Genomic DNA, 25,449 nt, shown 5'->3' with positions numbered 1-25,449 from the left:
GGATCATCAAAATTTTATTCATTTAACCTTCTAGTTCAAGAATTTATAGTCAATTCATTATGTAATAATGCTTAAATAAGATGGCAAAGATTGGGTCTGGAGTGTCTGAGTTCAATAACTTCAGTTACTGTAAAAGAAGCTATTTTTGTCCCTTCTCTGTCATTTGAAAGCCATTTATTAATTTATTGCTATACTTATATTTAAAATATTTCTAAAACTGTTATAATGTAATGTAGCATTACATTTTCAATTTCAGTAGCTGTCCTCTGTGAATTATATTTAAATATTTCTACTAGTGAACTCCTCATGGTTATTTGATCTTTGCAGAAGTATTACATCTTTAAAATTACTAGTCAATCTTACTTATGTAATTATACATTGTTTTTTTCTAGTAATTATATTACTGAAAAGTAGCAAGTCTACATTGTGTAAACAGAGTCATATTTTGAATGACCTGAGGGATTTTGCCATCTAAAAGAACCTTTTTCATAATGTAAGACATTATCTTGTGATACAAATATCCATACCTAATTTGTGTTTCTACATATTTTTCTTGAAGTACAGATCTAATTGTACTATTAAGTAATTTCATGTTCTGTTCTCACTTTCCATTTGTAAAGATTCCAGTGCTTTTCTTTACTCTTATGTCTCTCACATGCTTATTTTAATACTAATGTAATATATTAACATAGTATAATAAACTCAGAAAACTTTTAAAATGAACTGATGAAAAGATATGGCATAGCAGAAAGGGCACTGTATTAGAAATCAGGAAACTGAGGTTTTGGTCTCCACTACTAATTGGCCATGTCATCTTAATCAAGTTTTGTTATTCTTCAGTTGTTTCAGTCATGTATAACTCTTCATGATCCCATTTGGGATTTTCTTGGCAAAGATACTGGAGAAGTTTGCCATTTCCTTCTCCAGCTCATTTTACAGATGAGGAAACTAAGGCACATAGGGTTAAGTGACTACCTCAGGGTCACATAGCTAGTAAATGTCTAAGGCCAGAATTGAACTCAGGAAGGTGAGTCTTCCAGATTCCAGGTCCGGCATTTAATCAAGTTATTTTACTTCAATGATGCTGTTACCTCACCTATAAAATGAGGTCTTATGACCATCTTGGATCACCAGGGTCTCTTCTTGCTCTAAGTGCTTATGAATTCCTATTAATTTTGCATGTGTAGCCTGAAGACTTACAGTTTTAGAATTCAATTAATTTTGAATTAACTGCTTTATCAATGTTGAAAAATTGCAATTCTAATATTAAATCAAGCAGAAGAGTCTCCTCAATCCCTGAACCCTACTGGAACATAATTTCTATTTTAACATAGCAATGAAAAAATGTGGTTCAGTGTTAATATCTCTTGCAGCTCTAAAAGTCTATGAAATTTCGTCTTATAGCAATTTTATTGAAAGTTATATCTCCCACATAAAGATTTATGTTAGGTAGTAAAGCTAAAACTTACGCATTTAAAAAATTATAGATATCTTTTGTATTTATATCACCTTTATTTCCAAATAGATCCCCTACTCTGTCCTCCTTGGGGTTATACAACCAGTAATGAGATGGTTTATCACAAAAACTACAGATATTTTATCCACTTTCTAAGTATAATTCCAAATTATTTTCTAATATGGTTAGATCAGATCACAGTACCAGTGCTTGGACCAATTCCCATTCACTATCAAGAGTATGTCTGTCTTTCTTTATCCCCTCCAACAATGACTGTTCCCATCCTTTGCCATCCTTGGTCAGTTTCCTGGGTATGAGGTATGAGGTTAAGCCTTTTGATTTCCATTTCTCTTATTATTACTGAAATGGAGCAATCTTTAACATGCATGTTAATAGTTATTTCTTTGAAGAACTGTTTGTTTGTAGCCTTTGACCACATAAACCTTATATTGGAGATCAGACTCTTATCAAAAATAGTTGATACAAAAACTTGTCACTGAATCAACAGCTTTGCAAAGGCTTTCCAGTTTCATGTAAGTAAAACTATTATTATGCTTTATGTTCATATTTCCCATGTTTAATAACCCTAAACACTCTCTCTCACACACACACACACACACACACACACACACACACACACACACACACACACACATACACACAGCTCATAACTATGAAGGGTGCCTAATCTGATTCTCTTCCAATTTTTTTAGTATAATCTTTTTATTTGGGTCAATTTTGTGAATCCCTGACATTATAGTAGGCTTTTCACTAAATATTGACCTCTGATTGATTTTATAAATATATTTATAGATGAAGAATCTGAAGTCCCTAGAAGTTCAATGACTTACCCAGAATTATGCAGTGAGTTGGTTAGGATGAGTAATCATATCTCCCTACTTCTAGTCCCATGAATTTTTGTACTATGCAATACTTTTTAAAGAAATTGTCTTACTATCTCTTATCCTAGGCATCAAAGGACAATTCTGGAAAAACAGAAAATTAGAAAATCACGGATATACCTCATAAAGTACAAGAGGACAGTGACATAGATATTAGAATATAGCTCTAATGTACATAAAAGAAACTTGGATATAATAACAAATAATATGCATCTATATAAAGAATTTTATAATTTTCCAAACACTTTTCCCATACAGATTTTGTATTAGGCCTACCAGGAAGACAAAAAATTATCATATGTGTTTCCTATGCACATGTGAAACTTTCTAATCTAGTAAGAGAAATAAGATATAACCCAGATGCAGATATTAGAATTAAATAACAGGTCAACAGTGCATGAAATTGCACTAAGGAATATATAATCCTGGCACCTAGGTAGTACAGTGGATAGAGTAGGCTTGGAGCCAGAAAGACCTGAGTTCAAATACAGCCTCAGACACTTATTAGCTTTGTGACCCTGGGCAAGTCACTTAACCCTTATTTGCCTCAGTTCCTCATCTGTAAAATGGGGCCATACTGGAGAAGGAAAAGGCAGACCAATCCAGTGGTTTCTTTGCCACAAAAATCCTATGTCATGTAGAGCTGGACATAACTAAATGACTAAACAACAGCAATATATAATTACTTGTCAAATGTACAAACATGAAGTTTTGTGATTTCAGAAGAAGCAGAGATTACCAGGCTCTGGATTAGCTACGAAATGCTTCATAGAAAACATCTGACTTAAGCAGGACACTAAAAGTTATATAATGTAGTGGAATAGAGCAAACAAAGATCTAAGGTGGAAATGTAAGACCAATGTCTGGGACAGTGATCCTCGTATGCCAGGCACTAAAAGCCCTTTACTCTCCTAAGAGAATCCTTGAGAAGCGGTATGGCAGACTACATTGAGGGCTGAACTAGGAGTACTGAAGACGACAGATACTTCCTAACTTTGTGACCACAAGCAAGTCAGTTAACATTTCTTGAGCTAAATAGGGAAAATATAGAACCTAAATCACAAGGTTGTTGTGAGGTTCAAAAGAGATCATGTATGTAAAAAAGTGGTTTGCAATCTTCCATCTACTGTTTCTGTTTTTATGTACCTAATTATTTATATGTTGTCTCCTCCGTTAGAATCTAAGCTCCTTGAGGGCTATTTTTGCCTTCCTTTGTGTCTCCTGAGCTTGACAAAGTGCCTGACGCACAAAAAACACAAAACAAATGCTTATTTTTGATTGATTGAAACATCAAAATGGAAAATTAGAAAAGTGTATTGTGATAAGATTGTGAATGGACCTTGAGTGCCAGTCTAAAGAGTCAGTATACCTCAGTCTTTGGAATAACCCAAGCAATGAAACCACAGATTCTTTATGCAGTTTAGAGGAACCTACAAAAGATAATTGTCTTTCTGAATATTTCATTTGTAGTCTAAAAATACTTTTCATTTTATAAGAAAATTCTAAAGTATGCTATCGTAGTCCCATTGGAATATGTTTGTTCCACCTTCAATCATCTCAATGACATGCTGTATTTTACTTTTTAAAGTTTGGAAGGAAGATCTTTGATTTAATTAAGCTTCAAGAACACTAAACTAAAAGTTTTGTGAAAGAAGTCCCCTTAAAGAATAATTATGTTTTTTAACATATAATTTTTTTTCATCAAAGTGGTCTGGGATTTTTTCTTGTTAAATTTCAGGGAAAATTATATGTTATTTACCTCTGCTGCCTCATGGTACTGCCACTCTAAATGTCATTTCCTTCAGTGTCAAAACAGCCTGAAGTGGACTCAGACAGTACATAAGAAGAACTTGCGCAATGTCATCTAATGCAACCATTTACGTTAAGAAGTTTTTGTGCCTAAATGATATTCTTCTCCTCAATACTATGCATGCTTATAAGAAATTCTAAAATTAAAGTGCTATAAAAATCAAAAAAAAAAAATTCTACTACTAGTGTAATGTAGACTTGTTATTTTTATAGGTGGGAAGAATTATGTTTAATTAAACACAAAATATAGTAGTATGCTTTAAGCTAAAACAGTATGAACTAGATTCAGAGGTCATTATTCAGCAAAAAACATCGTAGTTACTGTACAAATATGGTGGTTGGTTGTTGTCCTTCATTCTCAAAGAGGAACATAATGATATCACCATGATAAAGTCAAGTTTCGGTGCATCTGAATGTGGCTAATCAGACCAATATGAGCTCGGAATGCTCTACCACAGATTGGGTACAGACAGTATATAGTATATATGCAGCACATATATACATACAATTTTTTTATTTTAAACTTTGATATATATCAGCACATACATATATATGCAGCATAAAAATGTATACATATATATACATATACATCTATATAATTTTTTTGTTTTAAGCTTAAATACAAAATGAAAAAAGTGAAAAAAAATTGCCATGTACACAGCAGACCATACGAGAGGATTCAAAATAAAACTAAATTTCCATTTCAAGAAAACCTATATAATAAATAATACATATTGTTCTCAAAGCCACCTAGCTGTACTTTCTTCCTTGGTTTTCTTTTATTCTCTGCTGTGCGCTTTTTACTTTATTTTTTTCTCCTCCCCCCCTCCTGTCCTAAAGAAGGCTAAAATTACATGTGGCTACATATATAAACATATATATTTGTGTATATATGTATACAGACACACTTGTGTATGTATATACATGAATACACATGTATACATACATACAAATAGATATTTATAAACATACACATATATATGCTCATACACATATATGTAAGACCATACCATGCTTATTTCTACCTGTCATCATCCCTCTGAAGTTGGATAGCATCTTCCTTCATAAGTCCAATCTTTCCATGTTTTTGTAAATCAACCAGCCAATCATTTCCTATGCCATAGCAGTATTTAAACCCAATCACATCCTATCTGAGAGATTGTCTATGAAAGATTTTTCCCCCAATTGTCTGCATTCCTCCTATTCTTGGCTGTATAGGTTTTACTTATACAAGAAAATTTTAATTTAAAATAATCAAAATTATCCTTTTTACACTTCAACAATATTCTCCATTATAATATAAAGTCTAATACTGCTGAATCTACTTCTTTTACATCTTTTTTCCTGGTTTCTTTGAAGTTCCTGACCTTTTACTCTTTCAAATGCACTTTATTATTACTTTTTCTAACTCAGTACAATAATTTTTTTAGTAATTTAATTGGGATGACATTGAATAAATAGATTAGCTAGGTAAAATTGTCTTTTTAAAAATTATATTGGCTTTACCTATCTGTGAACAGTAAATATTACTTCTGTTATTTAGATCTGAGTTTATTTGTATAAAAATTGTTTTATGTTTAATATAGTGCCTGTGTCTATTTTGGCAGGTATATGCTCAGGTATTTTATACTGTCTAGGTATTTTAAATGGTCTGAAACTATGTTGAATAATATTGTTGATATATATAGTTTCTCCATTTTTCACTTTTGATTAAATCTATTTTAACTTTAACTTTGTCTAAGATTATGACTACTATCCCTGCTTTTTTTTACATGCTAAATTCTACTCCTGGCCTCTATTTTATCTTTGTGTGTATCTCTCATTTTTATTATGTTTCCTGAAAGCAACATATTGTTGAATTAATATTTTTAATCTGCTGTTCATTTCTGTTTTATGGGTAAATGCATCCCATTCATGTTCTAAGCTGTAATTACTTATTGTATATTTTCTTCCTTCCTATTTTTCCTCACTCTATTTACCCTGTCTGTCCTCACTCTTCTGTTTTACTTCTACCCACTACTTTGCTTCACTTACCCACCCCTCTAAAAATCCCTCCTTGGTCTTCTCCCTCCACCCTATCCCCTTTCTTTCTTCTTTCTTTCTGAATTTAGAAGACTTTTATACATACATACACACACACACACATATGTATACATACACATAGATATAGATACACACACTTATATATATACATGTACATATGTATATGTGTGTGTATGTGCATATATATATATATATGGATATATATATAATACATACACATATATATAGTTCCCCCTTTAACACATTCCTGATGAGAGTAAGATATTAGTACTACCCACCCCTCAATAGAGAGATTCTTCTATATCAATTTTTCCTTTTATGCCTCATTTATATGAGATAATTACTCTTTTTTATCTTTCTCTACACTTTTATTTTTTTAGAATCACCCCATACTCAGCTCAGCCCAAGCTTTTCTTTCAAAGTACCCAAATAATGATGATAATCATAAGAGCAGTGCTAATATTTTCATATATACAAAGTAAACAGTTTGACTTTGTTGAGTTCCTTATAATTGATCTCTTAGTGTTTACCTTATATTCTCCTGGATATTATATATCAAATTTTCCCTTAAGTTTTGGGGGTTTTGTCACAAAAACCTGAAAATCTTTTAGTTCATTAAATGTCCATTTTTTTTTCATTTAGGATTATACTTAACTTTGCGGGGTAAGTTACCCTTGGTTGAAACCCCAGCTCTTTTGCTCTGTGGGATATAGTATTCTAAGATCTATAGTTCTTTAACTTAGTAGCTGCTAAGTCTTGTGTAATCCTTATTGTAGCTCCATGATATTTAAATTGTTTTTTTTATTGCTGTTTCCAATATTGTCTCCCTAACCTCCTTAAACCATGTTTCAAAAAACTTGACTATGATATTCCTGTTAATTTTCCTCCTGGGTTCTCTTTCAGGTGGTGATGAGTGGATTTTTTTTTTCTATTTCTGCTTTGCCTTCTTGTTCTAGAACTTCAGGGCACTTTTCCTTGATAATTTCTTGTAATGCATCAATTCTTTTTTTTAATTCTATTTTTCAAGTAGTCAGACTATTCTTATACTATTTTTCCTCGTTCTGTTCTCCAGATCAGTTGTTTTCCTGATGAGATGTTTCACTGTCTCTTATATTTTTTCATTCTTTTGATTTTGTTTTGTGATTTCTTGATGTCTTAGAATGTCATTAGTTTTCCCATGCCCAATTCTAGTTTTCAAGGAATTGTTTTCTTCCTTAAGTTTTTGATTCTCCATTTCAAGTTGGTTGACTTTCTTCTCATAATTTCTTGGTTTTCTTCCTTTTTTTTCTAATTATTCTTCAATGTCTCTTATTTGCTGTTTAAAGTCCTTTTTGAGTTCATCCTAGAACTCTTTTTTTTGCTGGGTTACCATTTGATGTTTCTCACTGAAAAAGGAGTGGCTTTTTTAGCTCCATTATCTTCCTTTGAATATGAACCCAGATCTTCTCTATCCCCATAGTAACTATCTATGCTTAGGTTCTTTCTCCTTTTACTTATTCTTTTTTGTTGTTATTTTATTTTGTTTTTAGCAGCTATTAGTATAATCAAGTTGTAGTCCTGAGGTATGGGGAATGATGCCCTAAGTCTCTGGTCCTTCTTACAATTATTTTCTGAGGTCTAACTAAGGACCCAATTTTGAGCTCTCCTCTGCTGTCTCAAGCCATGGCTTGTGCCCCCAGCCACACTGTCCCACAAATGATCTTGCTCCCTGCAGTCCTTCCAGTGGCTACAAACTATAGCCATCCTCTCTTCCCTGGCACTGAAACCAGGACTGTGCTCTCCTGCAAGTGCCCACAGCCAACAGAGTCTCTGCCCCTCACTACTATACTCACCAGATGTACAGTAGCTCCTTCTCCCCAAAGCCACAGCCCTGGTTGAGTCTGGTCAGCATAGCTGTGGTTGGCATCCCTCAACAGTGGAGTGTCGTTCAGTCTTCTATTCACTGGGCAGACCCCCACACTGTTGACAAAATGAAAGTTTCTAAGACTGAAGCTACCTTTCAATTCAGTTGCCCCCAGGGCTTATTGTTTATTGATTCTGCAATCAGCCTGGGGGTGATTGCACTTCACTGAGGCTGAACTTCCACTCCTAGAAGTTGGGTCTTTCCTGGTGCCTTCTCAAATTATCTTAGAAGGACAACTACTTTACCCCCTTTTTATTTCTGCTGTTCTGAGGCAATGTTGTCTTTTTTTTGTGTGTGTGAAGGAAATTTGGAGAGCCAAAAGTTTTCTGACTTCCTCTGCCAACTTCCCAGAATCCTCTCCAGCGCATATATTTTACAAATTATTTTAATAAGGTGATTTGTTTATTCAGAAAGCATTTATTAAGCACCTACTATGACACTATGTTAGGTGCTATGGATTCAAAGATAAAAACAGAACGATCCTCGTTCTGAAGAAACATATTCCACCTGGGGAAACAACATAAATTAACATGGAAGTAAATGCAAAATATAAAATAAATGGATAGTAACTTCAAGTGAGAACACTGTCAGTTGAGATCAAGATGCTCCTTGTGTAGAGGTAGCATTTGAGGTGAGCCTTAGAAGAAGTCAGGGATGTCAAGAGGTTGTTAGGAGAGATTATATTCTAGGCATAGAAGACAACTTATATAAAAGTACCAGGATGGGAGATGGCATGTCTTGGATGGAAAGATGAACAGTTTAACTGCACCCTAAACTGCATGAATAAGAATAATGTATAGTAGCTTGTAAAGTAAGTTAGAATCAGATTGTAAAGGATTTTAAATATCAAATAGAGGAGTTTATATTTTATCCTAGAAGCACTAGGGAAACATTAGAGTTTGTTGAGTAGGGGAATAACATGTAAGGCCTGTGCTTTAAGAATAAATAACCCTTTGAACTCATGATGGAAAGTTCCATCCACTTCCAGAAAAAGAATTTTGGAGTTGGAATGCAGAGTGAAGCAGATTATTTTCTTTCTTGTTTTGTTTTGTTTTCTTTCTTATGGTTTCTCCCTTTTGTTATAATTCCTCTATGCAACCTGACTAATGTGAAAATGTTAAACAGGAATGTATGTGTAGAGCTTATATGAGATTGCATGCCTTCTTGAGGAAGAAGGGGGAGAAAATTATGGAACTGAATGTTGAAAACTAAAAATAAATAAATTAGTTTTTAAAAAAAGAACCCTTTGGTAGCTCTGTGGAAAAGAGACTAGAGAAGGGAGAAACTGGAGGCTGGGAAAGCAATTAGGAGGCTATTACCGTAATCCAGGCAAGATGTGATGAGAGCCTGAACTAAGTTGGTGACTGTAAAAAGGAAAAAAAATACAAGTTCTTGTTGAGATCATTAGGCATTAAGGTTTAGCAGCTGATTAGGTGCAGTGGGTGAGGAAGAGTAAAGAGTAAAGGCTGATTCCAAGGTCATATGCCTGGGTAACTGAAAGGATGGTGGTATCCTTAGCAGAAGTAAGGAAGTTGGGAAGAAGAGATCAATGGGGAGAAAAATTAATGAGCTATATTTTGGATATGTTGAGTTTGAGTTGTCTCTTCTTGAGTTTTGGTTTGAAATGTCCAAAAAGATGTTGGTGATGTGGGTCTGGAGATAATAGATCTATATATTTGGGAGTTATCTGCATAGAAATAACAGGTGGGCTCCCACTAGCTGACGAGAGAAAAAAAATAAAAAGAGAAGAGAATCCAGGACAAAACCTTGATGGACACTCATGATCAGAGGATGGAACATGGAAGAGAAACCAGACAGACAGGAAAAGAACCAAGAAAGAGCAACGTCACAAAAACCCAGAAAATGGAGAGATTTTCCAAAAAGGAGGCAATAGTGTCATTTGAGAGAACAATTTTGTTTGAGCATCAAGGTTGGAAACCAGATTCCAAGAGGTTATTAAGTGAGGAAGAATTTGTTTCAGAAAAGAAGAGAAAACAGAAGATGATAGTTTTAAGGAGATAATAAGGGTTAAGTGATATATTTTTTTAAAGAATGAGGGACAACCAAGCATGTTTGTAGGCAACAGAGAAGGAGCTACTAGATTGGGAGAAAATGACAATTTTAAAAGTCCAGAGAAAGTTTTCAAGCTTAGAAGAATTTCCTATTTGGTTCTTCTTTTGTCTCTCTTACAAGAAACCCAAGGTCGTTCAGATTTTTTATCTACAACTATATTTACAGTGATTACCTCTCTTTAGACTCGATTCCCTCCCCAACTCATCCCTGTCTGCCATTTTGTTATTGTTGTATCATTTCAGTTGTGTCTGACTCTTCATGACTCCATCTGGGGTTTTCTTAGCAAAGATACTAGAGTGCTTTACCACTTGCTTCTCCAGCTCATTTTACTGATGATGAATTGAGTCAAACAGGGTTAAGTGACTTACCCAGGATCACACAGCTACTAAATGTCTAAAACTGGATTTGAACTCAAGTTCTTCCTGACTCCAAGACTGGTAGTACTCTGTACTACCTAGTTGCCCCCTGCCTGCTGTTTAAAAAGGGCTAAATGTGTTATGTGCTTATTTTAAATTGATTGTCTTTTGAAATTTCATGACACCTTGCAATAATTAGGGACATCCTAGAAAGTCACAAAATTAGAGTTGGTGATAAAATTATGGACTCATAGGATGTTAGGACTGGAAAGAACACTTGGAGTTCATTGGTCCAGTTCTTTCACTTGAGACATAAGGATATGGGAATCACAGAGGTTAAGGAACTTACTTAGAGTCATACAACTATAAAGTGGAAGTACTGGAGCCAGAACTTACATCTCTTAATTCCTAATCAGAGATAAGAGATCTCACATTGGTTTGCTTGGAATATGTAAATCAGTTTTCAGTCTGTGCTAGATGAGGAGTAAATTTCTGAATCTCCAAGTGTGGTTGATTTAAAAGCATCAAGTTCTAACCATGAGCTTACATTAATATAAAAGTATGTTTCACTTATCTCTAAGATAAATATCAGTTATGCCAGTTATTCTGTGTATATGAATTTCATGGCGCCTTGCTTAAGCCATTTAACATCTTGCTCTTCTTTTCTTCATGTTGCAGAATCAGACAGCCTATGGTTATTTCTTAGATATGTTGATTGTAAAAAGGAATCTAACAGATTTTGCAGTACTTAGTGGTACCACTCACTTCTTTCTCTTTTCTTCGTGTCTGTGATGTATAATTAATCATAGATTACTTCATTTTGTTTCATTTCATTTACAACATTTATAAGCTTCACTTTGTCAGTATGAAATGCTTGTCCCCTCCTTTCCTTTCCAAAGTGGTGTAATTAGTGTTAGCATCTTTTTTAACAGGCTACATAAAGTTTAGTGGCTGGATTAAATCAAGTCATTAACATAATGTGCTATACAATTTGCCCCTATCTCTTTTCGTTTCCACTACATCAAAGTGCCACAGAGTGCCAGTGTAATTGGGCCTTGCTAGCTTGTCAGGTTCAGTCAGCCTGATGGCTGCTGCTTTTACGAAAAAGCTTCTAGGCATGATAATTAATGGGGGAAAAAAATCTGGGAAATGTAAAACTTTGGACAGTTCTCTATGAATATTTTATAAATTTGAATAATCAGAAGTTAACAGTATCAATTTGATGTATAATACATTGATTAAAAGCCTTGTTTCTGGTCCTCAAAATAGACATCAAAACGACGAATTTGCATTTGCTATGGCATTAAAAAAGAAATTAACAATTTTCTTCTCCTATTATGTCTTATCCCTCATTTTTTTCTTTACCATTTGAGTAATACAGCTTTGAATTTCCACAATGAAATATATTGCTGCACACTCACAGTTTCCCACAAGGCAGGAATGAGGAATAAGAGGCTAATGCAAGAATGAGTCTTCTTTTCTACTGTATATATTTACAGCTTTTTTCGCCTTCATTATAGATAGGTATACTTTGCTAGTACTAATAGCAGTTTTGTAAAAACTGCCATATTCAATCTGTCTAAATTACAATTTCATTCAGAAACTAGGTATTCTTGAATAATATAAGCCAACATTCCCAGATGGCTGTAGCTTTGCTATTCAGCAAAATAGCTTTTGAAAGCTATAATGCACAAACCAATTTGTTTCTTTAGAATTCATTTCTTAAGAATTTTAAAATTATTTTGGAAGTCAAATGTTATCTCCCATCAGGTGAACCACTTCCTTTATTATGCATGCAGAATACAAGATGAGATCTGTGAGTTGAATGCTATCTTAAAACTAGAAATTATCCGGTTAATTTATCCTTCATGTAAAGTTTCTAATCTCTCTAAAAATCATGTTATTCAATTCTATATTAATGCTTCAAATAACAACTACTTGACATTTTAATGTAAATAAGGTGGAAGTATTTCAAAATATACTAACGAGAACTGGCAACTGTGAGGCAGATCTGTTTGGTGTTATCTAGGCAGTTTTAAAACATGTGTCACCAGGCTGCTGTACTTTGTTGACCACCACCTGAGCTGTCATGCCTGATCAAAAAAGAATATATCCTACTCATGTCCACACTGTTATGACTGTTCATTTTTAACCTATGCACCATTTTTGCTCCCTCTCTAAAGTCTTTAATAGTAATGCCATCTGGATTCATGAATGTGCTATTGTAGGACCTCATTTTGAAGTAGAGTGGACCATGCATTCTGGTCCTATCAAGCTGGAAATGTTCTAAGTATCAATCTGATAATGTACTGTGTAGCTATCATCTGAGGACCAGCTTAGCTAAATGTGAAGAGACATCACCAGATATGGTCTGCTAAGTCATGGTAGGACTGAAGATCATTTTGGTGAAAAAGACTAAAATACAAACACATTCAAAGCTAGCAGAAGTTATGATCTCGTACTTAGAACCTGTTTATTTGTTTTTTGCATCTATGGGAATCAGCAGAAAGTACATATGGAGAAAACAGCATGAAATATACTCTCAGAACAACTTTTTGATTTACTAGGTGAAAATTATAAAAAGTAATTAAGACAAATTCAGCTGAGTAGAAGAGAGAATTAGTTACCTTAGTGACTTGGGAGATACAACTTCAGAGTTGGGAAGGACCTTAAGAAGCCACCTCATCCACCCCTCAGGATTTAAAGTCTCATGGTTTTTATGTACTTTGAGAAGAGCATTGGTACTGTACACAAAGGAGAGGAGATAGTGCTAAGATTATCCACCCTTGCTAAGGGTAGATATGGGTAAGGAAGGAAAGATGCGGGGGGGGGGGGGGGGGGCTTCCTGGAAAGGACATAGGGAAGGAAAGCCCTAGGGAAAGATGAGATGGGACAAGATAGAACTTCTTCATGGGGCAAAAGCAAAGAGGGAAGCCAGAACTCAAACCTTCTCTTCCCCTCTCCACATTCAGCATATAAGGAAACCTGATAGGGAAGTCCCAGATGCAGAAAACCTTATATAAATGACAGCTTCATTCACCTCCTTCTTCTCTGCCCATAGAGTACATATGTTAATGTTTATGCTCTCTAAACTTCAGCGCCGTACGAGGGATACTAGTCATCTGTCCTAGTTAAAGATCTAAGCAAGGGCATTGTAGCTTAGAATATATCTGAAGGCAGGGCATTGGAAAACAGGGTTAAATTGAAACATCAAAGATGGGTCCTTATTACCAAGATGAACTTTCTAACAAGCAAGACTTATTAGGCATTATAATGGGTTACTGAGATAGGAACTGGGACAGGACCCTTTGTTGTTGTTAGTCAGTGTTATTCAGAACTCCCATCTGGGAGGAAGTTCTGTATTGCTGACCAATGCATGTCACCATCTTCTCCAAAACTTGAGTCTTAGAGGTTTGCTTAGAGCACTAAGAGGTTGAGTGAGAGGCAGTATGTGTCAGAGGTGGGACTTGAAACCAGGTCTTCCCTATTTTCAGGTCAACTCTCTGTTCTCTGCTGTACTGCCTCAATGGATTACTGAAATTGCTAAACCTTTCTTATAAATATTTAAACATAGAAAAATTACTTTTCTCACTAGAATGCTTCAAGTGAAGTACTGTGTGTAGAACTGAGGGGATTAAGACAGCAAATGGTTAATTGTGGGAATAGAGTGAACCACACTGACTCCCTCTTGTGATTCAATTCTGGAGCTAGCTTAGTTTCTTTCTATTAAGTTATGAGTCTAGTCCAATTCCTATCCTGTGAAAAAGAAAACTGTTCATTTGTGGGAATTATGAGAAAACCTTATTGGATTGTTTGGATCTAGCCTATGTGGCTAATAAGCTGGACCACCTCTTAGTGACCTTAATTAAGGACCTAGGTTATGCTGACCAGAAACCCAATCAGATCCAAAGGTTGATGCAAGGAGTTTTTTCACAATTGTATATCTATAGCAACCCATATGTCTCATCTGAAAACTGGCCTCATACTGACCAATCAGTGGTTGCTTCCATGTTCCTTTGATTGTTCAAAGAGAAATGGGAGTGGAGGGGATGGGACACCTCTTTTATGATTTCAGGGAATTGCACCTATTCACTCTCCTCCTCCCAATGTGGAAAGTTCCTAATCATTCCTCCAATTAGAAATCAGATTACCTAATATAGTATTGTTTCCTTTTAATTAATTGGCCTTATTTAATTGTTTTTGATGTATAAAAGTCTGTCTCTTCCTGCATTGGGGGTCTAGGACTAAGCTGAGGGGGTGTGGTCCAGGTTTGCTGAGCAATTGACATACATTGCTTAATAAACTGATAAGCTTGGATGATCAAACCTTGGTTTCCTGACTCATTTCATCTTTCACTCTCACTAGATTTTCTGTGGCAATCTCCTCTATTCTTGTGATTATATTGCTAAGATTCTGAGCCTTCAATTTAGATGTTTTTAGCTGTTTCTTATGATACTTCCTTGAGTTAAGAAGCTCTTTCCCCCTTCATCTCTCTAAAATATAAGCCAAAATAAAACCATATATTCTCTCTAAATATTCTAGTGAATATTTAATACATAACTTTGGGAGTCTCATAGCTATACTGCTATAGAAGCACAGTCATAGGAACTTTTAAAACCTCTGTCCCACACCTGTTTGGGGGGTTTTTGGTGGTGGGAATATATATATATATCTTTCTGTCTGACATTGTTGTCTAGGGTATCTTGAACTTATGAGTTGTGTTCTAAAAACCTCCTTTAAATGGTTTCTGGATCTCATTACTTTTTCCCATAAAGCAGTATTATAATTGATAGCTTGAGAGACAGATGAACTCACACCTGCATGTTTATCCTACAATATAGCTAAAATAATGCCAGTAGTAGCTATGAATCCCTCTTAGTCCTATGAGACAATCCCCAGTCCACTTTGAGATAGGAATCTCCGGACTCTCTCTGTGTTATAAATGGGAAAGAATTCTTGGTGACCTGGTAGCTCCATCACATCCTATGGGAAAAACTCTAACAATGAAAGGGGAAGGGATAACCAAAGGTTTCATGGGAAGGAAACATCAGAAAAGGAAAATTATAGGGAAAAGAAACATTAGCAATCTAGAGTGTAGTACAAGCTTCAGAAAGAGCTGGAATCAACAGTAAATGGTTTTGGTAACAGGTGTCTAGGACAACAATAGCTAGCTATCCTTTCTCTACCACCGTTACCCTTCCTACATCATGAAGCCTTCCTCCCTTCACACCTGCACTGCACTTCTTACTTTTTCTTAGTGCTCATCTAAAGTAGAGAAAGAAAAAGGGAGAGGAAGAGTCTGGAGAGCAGGGAGCATACCCCTAGCTTCCATATTGGTTTCACCAGTAGAATGTAAATTTCTTGAATGCAGGGAGTATTCCACCTGTATTTAAAGCACCAATGCTTAAACATGGTTCCTATCAAGTGATTGATTAACAATTTTACTAGCCATTTCCTCTCCACTCCCTTCCCCACAAGAGATCCCATCTCATTCTTCCACCCATCCTCTATCCTAGTTCCTAAAAAGAAATTCATAGGATAGCTGAGGAAGCTGGATTTTCCTCGAAAATTTCGATGACCCTTCCTTCAGTCTTTTGTATACCAATACCCACTACTCTCATACATGTTTTCTGTTCATTATCTTTTCCTATAAAGTCTCTAACTAAAGAAAAAAAAAAAGAGCAGGTGGGACAGAACAAAGGAGAAAAATTTTTCCTCGTCATGATACCAGTTTGAATACTTAGAAAATGTCGAAGTTTGACATATGCTTCAGGAACAAGAGCGAGTGGTCAAGAGAAGCAAAGAAAATCTACAAGACTGAATTCTCTTCTACAGTAGGACTGATTGAAAGTAATTGGTGGTGGCAGTAAAAAGGGAAGTGGGTGTATGTGTACTCTTCCCTGATACCCTTGGAAGAGAAGAAAGAGAACCAGGGAGACCAGCCTGGAACCTAGTATCCCTAGTAATTTATACTTGCAGGAAGCCCTGGCCCCTGTATTTGTGTGTGTGTGTGTGTGTGTGTGTGTGTGTGTGTGTGTGTGTGTGTGTATAAATGTGTGTGTATGTGTGGGTATGTTTCTCCCTTTAACATTCCATTCCAGTAATGCTACTCAATATTTTGCTGATTTAATGTATATATAATAGACAGCTGTCTCTGTTTACCCTTATTTCCCCAGAGAACTCAAAGTAAAGACCTTTTAAACCAAAATGTGTAATAATAAAGATAAGGTACAGGCTAGAAAGACAAGAAGATTCAACGATGAGAGTTAGGGAGAGGAGGCAGTATTCCATTTAGTCAGATTCGTTCTATCCCCAGCCTGGAGTGGAGAGATAGGGAAAAGTTGACATCAGCATGGTCATCAATTAGCATTCATTAATGCTTCTATTTGCATAGAGCTCTATAAAGAGAATTTGTACTAGAGTCAACTACTTACCCTTGTTTTTTATCCATATTAGAATCTAAACTTCTAGAGAACAAGGATTATATTTTCTAATTCCTTTGTACCTTGGATTTCTTGCATAAAGTTACATATGTACAGTTGCTTCTAAATAAGTATTTTTCCATAAGTAAAAAAGATAACTTCTCAAAAATGTTCTTTTAGTCTGTTGTTCAAGTCTGATCTTTTAGACTGTCAAACTATATATAGTTTTAGAAACAGACACGGCATAATGTCATGAATCCTCAAAGCCAGGAATATCTGAGTTCAGGTCTTCTCTTTGATACACTGCTTGTGTGTCACTTAATTTCTCAGTGACTATCAGGTTCAAAGAAGGTACGTTAGTAAAGTGATGTTTTTTCACCTGGGCAGTGTCTTTATCAATATCACAGCCTAGTTACTTTCCCTTTAGAAATATAATATCAAAGGTTCCATTTGGCTACTGTCACTGTTGAACCCAGAAGAAAAATTTAGTAGCACCCTCCCATATGTCAGACCAAAAATCTTGAATACGGTAAACAGTCTGTGCAAATGTTGCTGAATAACATGGAATCAAATATGAATTATGATTGGTCAAGAACCAGAAGTAGTATTGGAACTAGAAGGCAAAATAGCTGGCTAGCAATTTTATTTTTCTTCTTAGTTTTTGGCAGTTGGTATCTGAAAGCTATGGGTGCTCTATGGGGATAGTATCTGCCTCCAGTAGGCTCTATATGTGCTGACTTATTATGGTGATCCCTAGCCAGCATTGTGAATCAATCCATCTGCATATCCTAACACTGCCAACCCTTATAAGGCAGTACATCAATCATCAGAGGTCTAGATGTGTATATTTCTCCTACCAGTAATCTTAAGTTAAAATCTGTTAAATCACATTGCAATTTAGAATACCTAAATTTCTTAGTTTATAAAAACATTTAGAATCATCATAGAAAATGAAAGTAAGTACACATCATTCAGAATGTATTTTTAAATTCCTTTGCCATCCCTGTTTTATCAGAAATATTCTTTTGGCTTAATTTTCTCCATGCTCAACATTTTTGTATTATCTGTGTCACTTGTTCTTTTATAACTTTATCTGATAAATTACTGAAATCATAAACTTATCACTTTGCATCATTTGATGGTAAATCATAGAATCAGTATTTTAAAGCTGGATGAGATCTTTAGAGGTCATCTTTTGTGATCTCGTTTTACACGTGATGAAAGTGAAGATTAGGGAAATTAAGTATCTTGTTCATGGTCATACAACCAGTCAGTAGTAGAACCAGTGACCTGATCCCTGCACAGTACTCTTTACACACACACACACACACACACACACACACACACACACACACACACACACACACACACACACACACACACATAAAAACAAGGACACAACCTTCTAGGTACTCTTAGACAAAAGCACCTGGAATAAAGAATACTCCAGATACTATGAATGTTAGTCTTTAAATGTTATGAGAACTGTCTAAAGGTACATTTTTTTAGTGGTAGAAATTACCAGTTCTTGCAATGGACAAAGAAATCTCAATGTGCTAAATTACAAAAGCCACTTAAAAATCAAGATTTTTGTTTATACAAGAAAACTGATAGGGGAAGAAATGCACATATTCAAGCATCTGGATGTCTAGCATTAAGATTTTAGTAATTGCATTACCTTATTTCAGGGCCTAAGTCAGTTCTTAAAATATTGCATATTTTTAAATATATGACCCCAATAGTTAATGTATTATTGATAAACCATGCATTTGAACACATTTGATTTCCCCTGCTATTTAATGATTCGTTTGTCTTCTTTTGCTTAAGCAATTTGGTAGATCCTTTTCTTCACAACCTACAAATATATATATATATATATATATACATATGTAATTCTCTTTTAGAATCTTTATAGTTGTTTTCCAAATAGTCTGTTTATGCAACAATGTTAAGACCATTTACAACACTACTTTATGGCAATGCCAAGTTTGTCAAGTGAATTTTTAAGTAATGTAGAGGACTTAATTATGCGCTGTACCACTTTTGAGTTGTACGTATAAACTGTGTGAATGGGAAATAGTTTTGACAACCACAAAATATTTTGCAAAAAATAAAAAAGAATATCATTTAAAATATTTCTTTTACTACACTAGCCTTGTGCAAGAAGAGATGAGTTGTTTCTGAAGTGAGATTAGACAATAGAGCCAATTTCATTTTTTATGCATGTGAATGGAGAGTGCTTGAGGTTATTAGTTGAAACCGAGTAACCTTTCCAGGCTTTCATCTCTTTCTTTTCAAATTTGAATATGAAAAGCATATTCAAGTCAAAGACCATCACTTTAATGACATTTGGCAGTCATTTGATTTATTAGGTTTTAGAAAAAAATTTCCTTTAAATATTTCATCATACTATGCTAATCCTAGTAATATTGCCAGCTGCAGCCTTGTACCTGTATTAGTGGAGACAGAATGGTGTGGAATTTTTTCTGTCATCCTAGTAAAATTTCCATGAATCTACTGAATAATAAAACAACCTTATTGAAATATTCAGATTTGGGTTTTTAGTTAAAGTGTCTTAGAATACATAATAAAAGAAAATGTCTTTTGAAAGGAGGGGGCAAAATTACTTCATCAAATATTGAAGGGGCTTGACAGCAATGGAAATTGTTCTTTGTGGAGAATATTTTTACAATAGAATACTTAGGGTTTTCAATTTGATTAATTATAAAATATGCTTTGAAACATCTAAGTAATTACTCTGACAGATTTGTACACCGATTTGAATTTAACTCCTAAAATCTCATCTTCTGAAATATATCTTACTTTCCAGTTTCTAATTATTATTTAAGGTGACATAATTTAGACTTGATGCAACGAACACCTTACAAGTTGTAAAGAAAATTTGACAGCTCTTCTTTTGACGTTTTTACTGTAAAACCTAATTTTGCATCATATTCTATTCTTTTAAATCATTCTTCTGGAATCTTATGGAAACATTTGTGATAGTAATAATGTTCATAATATTTACAACTTATTAGAAGACTGTGGTCATTCATAAAGTTACTACTAATAGAAGTAAAGAGATAGTACCAAACACCTGTTTAAGGTGTAATATTGTACAGTGTCCCCCAACTTAAAGCTTTTTTTTAAAAGCAGAAGGGGAAATGAATTTTGGATAAATTTCAGAATTTATGATATTAAACACAATGTAAATGTTCTCTTTTGGCCTTAAAATGTTCTTTAGTAGATTGACCCAAAATATGATAGAAAAATTAATATAGCTTTTTATGTGTTTAAAATGATACTGAAGTATTCAACAGGCCTTTGGATAGTGTGTTATTCATCCAGTTGGAAAGTTTTGATATATGAATTAGTGAAACTTTCTCCAGTACCATAGATTAGACATACATACCATCATAAACAGTGATTCATTATATATTTTGAAATAAGGGCAGCTAATACTTGTGATTCAGAAACCAAACACAGATGAAGATCTCATAATCTTCACTACTGATGGACTACTAGTGAGGTATTTATAGCCTGAAATGTAAATCAGGAAACTATTGCCATGACACTGTTAACTTCAAACCCTGGGGCATTGGAATCTCATTCTCTCTTTCTGTCTTGAACAATCTATCATGTGTTACTGTAAAATAGTGTACGGTGTGTTGCAAAAAGGAAACCTATTGCCCTTCATGTTTGTTTAAAATTGACACTAAAAGCTTAGAATAAAGTGCTTCTTATCTCCCCCCCCCTTTTTTTAACAGCCATTAGAAAAAATTCGGATTGAGATTATAGCCCTAAGCCTCAATGATTCCCGAGTAACCATGGATGACACAATACAACGCCTATTTGTAGAATGCCGTTTCTGCAATTTTCCTGCAGAAGAGACACCAGTGTCACTTCCAAAACCCCAAAGTGGACAGTGGGTCTATTACAATTACAGCAATGGTACGTATGATGTATTTGTGTATGACATGCATTGTTTTGTCCTTTTAAAAAATCTGTACTGTGTGATTAGACTGGGTCGGGAGAATAAAGAAAAAAGTTAATTCTCCCATACCTATAAAAAATCATAGAGAATTTCTAGTTGCACATTTATAACAATACAACCTGTTACCAGTGAGTTTAGGAAGGGAGCTTGAAAAAGTCATTAATGAATTGATAGGGTTAAGAGAGCTCCCTCCGAAGGGCAGTGGAATTCGATAAACAGTTCTCCCCCTTGTTCCTGAACTAAGTGTTGTATCCCAAGGAAAACACCTCTTCAATCATACTGCACAGTTTAAATCAATCCAGCCTATGTTTATTAAGCATCTATGAACAGGATATTAGGTCCTGGAAATACAAAGAGAAAAATGAAACAATACCTCCACATAGCTTATATTTTACAGTGAGGTGAGGAGACACAGAGTGCTCTCAGAGTACTTGAGGACAGAGACAAAACTATCAACTGGAGGGATCATCCAGTTAATTTATTGAAAAAATTAGTCATTTCAAGAAGTCAGACTCGGTTTCTTGGTGATATAATGCAAACAGCTACTTTATCAGCTGAGGTTTTTTTTACACTTTTCTACTAGTTGTCTTGGCATATAGACATAGTTGTAATTTTTATACCCAGAAATTTCTAATATCAGCTTAAAATGTTACTACATCACATTTCTAAGTAGTTAGATTTTAATTGGGGGAAGAGTATAAATCTTTGCAGTGCTCTATTAATTTCCCACTACACATATGTCTCTTCAGAATAGCAGACAGGTTTTTGATTTTCTAGAGCTGGAGCTACAAGAGAGAAGCATGAAGGCTTTCTGGGCCAATCCAAACAAAGCAAGAACTCAGATAAATCATCTCTAAAGATTTATAAGACTGGTGATTGATCATGTGTGGCAAATATGAAATACCAAAATTCCATGTCAAACTGCCATGGCACTGATTCAAAAAGTGCTTATAGAGTTTCCTTGAAGCCCTAGGGTAGAGACTAGCTCTTGTTAAGGAGAACACTGAAATTTCTAGTCATACCAATCTTGTAAATTACATCTCTTCTTTAAGAGAAGACACTTGTCACTGGGCCATGATTTAACCATCAGTTTTGCAGCCCTGTCCTGTAATGTAGAAGTAGAAAAGCTTTGCTTCTGCTTCTGACAGTAGCTCATTGTGTTGCCCTAGGAAATCATTAAAACTTTCATAGCCTCAGTTTACCCCTCTGAAAAAATAGTCAGAATAATAACTTTTATAACCTTCCTTCCCTTTTACCCTTATTCTCAAAATAATCTGTGTGCTAGGCTGGCACAGAGATCATTATAACTACTTGAAAGTAAGACAGGCTGAAAATTTAACAGCCATCCATGGCCAAGGTATTATATCCATGTACCCAGGACTAGAATTCAGGGTTTATCATTACATTCCAGTGGTTAGTCTATTTGCTTTCACAAAATTGTTTCCAGAATCTAAGTTTAATCAAATGGCAAAGCTCCACATCTACATAGTGGTTATATATATCAAAACAATACTTGAAATTAGCTAATTATTATGAGGACAAATTTTAACAAAGAAATCTAAGAAAGTAGGCAAAGTAATTTTTTTCTTTATCATTTACAGAGTAATAGTAAGCCACTTGGTTGATATGACAGCAGATTTGTATTTAATTTTTTTTATGTTGACTGCTAGTTGAAAAATAGACATGTGGCCTTCTAGATTATTCAATCACTATTAAAATATGTAAAGGTTCTTAAATTTGCAGTAGCTAAGCAGATCCTTTTCTGGAAATGTTTCTTTCATAAGTGCTCCAGTGTCCCACATTTTAGATCATTCCCATGTGGTTACTTTATTCTCTTACGTGCTTGCTATTTCAAGGTACTTGGGGTCATCTAATTGGTATTATAAGAATAGTTGCTTATTCCTAACGAATCTATTTGATGTCAGGAAGAAAGCCAATAATATGTTAGTAATGAACTCAGTAGAGAATGTTTACTATAGCTTTACTCCATCCCCAATTCATACCTAATTAGATTTGACTATATAGACTATTCAAGGTTAATTGAATATTTTCTTTAATAAAAATGAGATTTACCTGAGAAGAAAAATAAAGAAATGTACATTGATCCTAGAAGCTTAGTAATAGTCTCCTAAATAAAATCTGGGGGTAAATTCAGATGATAAAGCCTCAGAAAATTTGAGAAAATATTAATTTTAGTAAATACCTCCTTATTGAAGATTTTATTATTTTATTTATTACTAATCTGGTATGGCATTATGCAAATGTTCATTTTTAAATGTTATATTTATATCTTTTCTGATGCAAGAAGGATCCTATAATCTTTATTTAATAACCAACAATCAGACTAATCACTGTAATGATTTACTGTGCCCTTGGTATTTGTTATTTCAATTGCAGGGTCAATTTAATGTAGCCTTACATTTCCAAATTGCATTAAACTATAATAAAAGTAATTTATCCCTTGACTGATTTTTTTATATAAATGGCAAATTTAAAGGAGAACAAGTAACAAAAACTCTGTTGTATGAACACCTCACCAATGGAGAGATTAAATGAATCTGGCAGTGTTTTATTTTCCACCAGAAATAGAAAAAGCATTATCACTTATATCTATACAAAGTAAATTGTATGCTAAGGCCAGGACCTTAGGTACATTAAGATTTGGTGATGCCAGTTTTACGTACCAAGAAGTATATGTTCTTAGGACTAGAGACTATCAGTGAAAAAACCAAAAGCCAGATTCAGTTGATAGACATTGGTAGCAAGGACAAAACATTTATATTTCTTTGGTCTTGAAGATATTGCTCTGAGAGTGCTGAGAAGGCAAGAAACTGGTTTAGAAATAAGATTAATGATAGCAGGTCTAAAGGATGTTATCTTGACTGAATATAAACCTTCTAGGGAATTGACAGTGGTAGGAGTAAAAAAAAAAGATTAATGAAATCTTCTAAGTTTTTATAAAACTTACATACATCTGAAACCTTGGTCACTAAGGACTCAGCAGTTGATCATTTGGACAAATTGAAGTCAGACTATGTAGATGAAGAAGATATATAAGTTCAGAGTTAATGGTGGTAGAAATCTGGGATCTAGAGTGTTAGAATAATAGAAAAGAATATTACAGAGAAGTATTTTTCACAAATATTCACAGACATCCCGATCATAATGACTTTTTATATAATATTATGTTATAATAGGCAATGTGATGTGTAATATTACACAGTGTGCCATTTATCATACATGTTATATGTTATTTATTAAATTACCTATGATTTAAGGTTGTCTGAACCCTGATAATAAAATTATCTTAAATAACATTTTGCCTTTTCATGACATTAGCCATAAATCAATGTCCATGATACAGATTTCATGTGTTAAGGTTTCATCAGTATGAATACCCCCTCCACACATACAAACTGAAGCTCCCCTGTGCCTTATGAGTGAGTTTCTTATGTATGTCATTTGACATGCACATATATCATTTGTTACACATGTACAATAATTTCATGAGTTAGAAGTGGCCCCAAAATCTATTGCTTTCTTTGCAGTCATTGCAAACTTTATAGCATTAGCATTCCCCAGACTCAAGGTTGATCCAGAAACAACAGATAGCATCCATTGCTGGATCCCATACTCAAAGACCTTCTATATTTTAAGGAACTACTGGAATTTGTCATTTCTAGCACAATGGCACACAGTAATGAACAAACGCTTATTGAGTTGAATTGAAGTCATTAGCATGGCTTTCAAGAACTTGTGGTCACCTTTATGCCACCATGAGGCACTAGAGGAGGATTTTTAGTGGGGCTATATCACTGTTATACCATCAGTAGAGTGCTGTATATACTGAGTTAAATAATTCTGCAAAAATCAGAGAAACTCTTAATTAAAATTAAAATCACCTACACACAACATTTCTCCAGAGATTTTTGCAGTTTTTTGGAAGCATGCTTTTGAAGTTTATGTAAAAATCTTAACACAGTGTAATCTTTATAAATGGTTTAACTTTTGGAGAATTTTCCCCATCTTTTACTGCACGTCTTTTTAAGTCATGGTCTTGTGAGATTTGTTTGTTTTCCTTCCGAAATTTCTCTGAGTCCTATGTGTGGCTCTCTATTGCCTACTGCTTAATTCAAACCCCTTTGCCTAATATGTCAGGTCCGTGCAGTTTGGCATCATCTTACCTTTGCAGCCTTATTCCACATTATTCTCCTCTACACACTCTAAGTTGGCCTATTCTTTCCCCACATATCCTACATTCTTCTGCCAGTCAGTCAACATTTACTAAATGCCTACTATGTGCCAGACATTTTGATAAATGCTAGAGATACAAAGAAAGGCAAAAGTTAGTCCCTGCTGTCAAGAACTCATAGTCTTATATGGGACACAACAGGAAAACAAGCTATGGGCAAGATAATTTGGAAATACCCAACAAAAGGAAGGCAATAGAATCTAAGGCAGATTGAGAAAGGCTTCCTGTAGAAGCTGAGA

At 34.6% G+C, this 25,449-nt stretch overlaps 1 protein-coding gene across 3 annotated transcripts in view; it reads left to right on the top strand.

Annotated features, from left to right (window-relative positions):
- Positions 1-25,449, top strand: part of RPGRIP1L (RPGRIP1 like) — a 129,560-nt gene that overhangs the window by 78,676 nt on the left and 25,435 nt on the right. For all 3 annotated transcript variants that reach the window (XM_072632226.1, XM_072632227.1, XM_072632225.1), the window contains exon 24: positions 20,732-20,915. In XM_072632226.1, coding sequence (XP_072488327.1) covers positions 20,732-20,915 — 184 coding nt within the window. The remainder of the gene's footprint in view (positions 1-20,731; positions 20,916-25,449) is intronic.

The sequence above is a fragment of the Notamacropus eugenii genome, chromosome 1, assembly GCF_028372415.1.
Source record: "Notamacropus eugenii isolate mMacEug1 chromosome 1, mMacEug1.pri_v2, whole genome shotgun sequence".
Classification (NCBI taxonomy): domain Eukaryota; kingdom Metazoa; phylum Chordata; class Mammalia; order Diprotodontia; family Macropodidae; genus Notamacropus; species Notamacropus eugenii.
The sequence above is the reverse complement of the archived record's forward strand: the minus strand, read 5'-3'. Positions and strand labels throughout refer to the sequence as shown.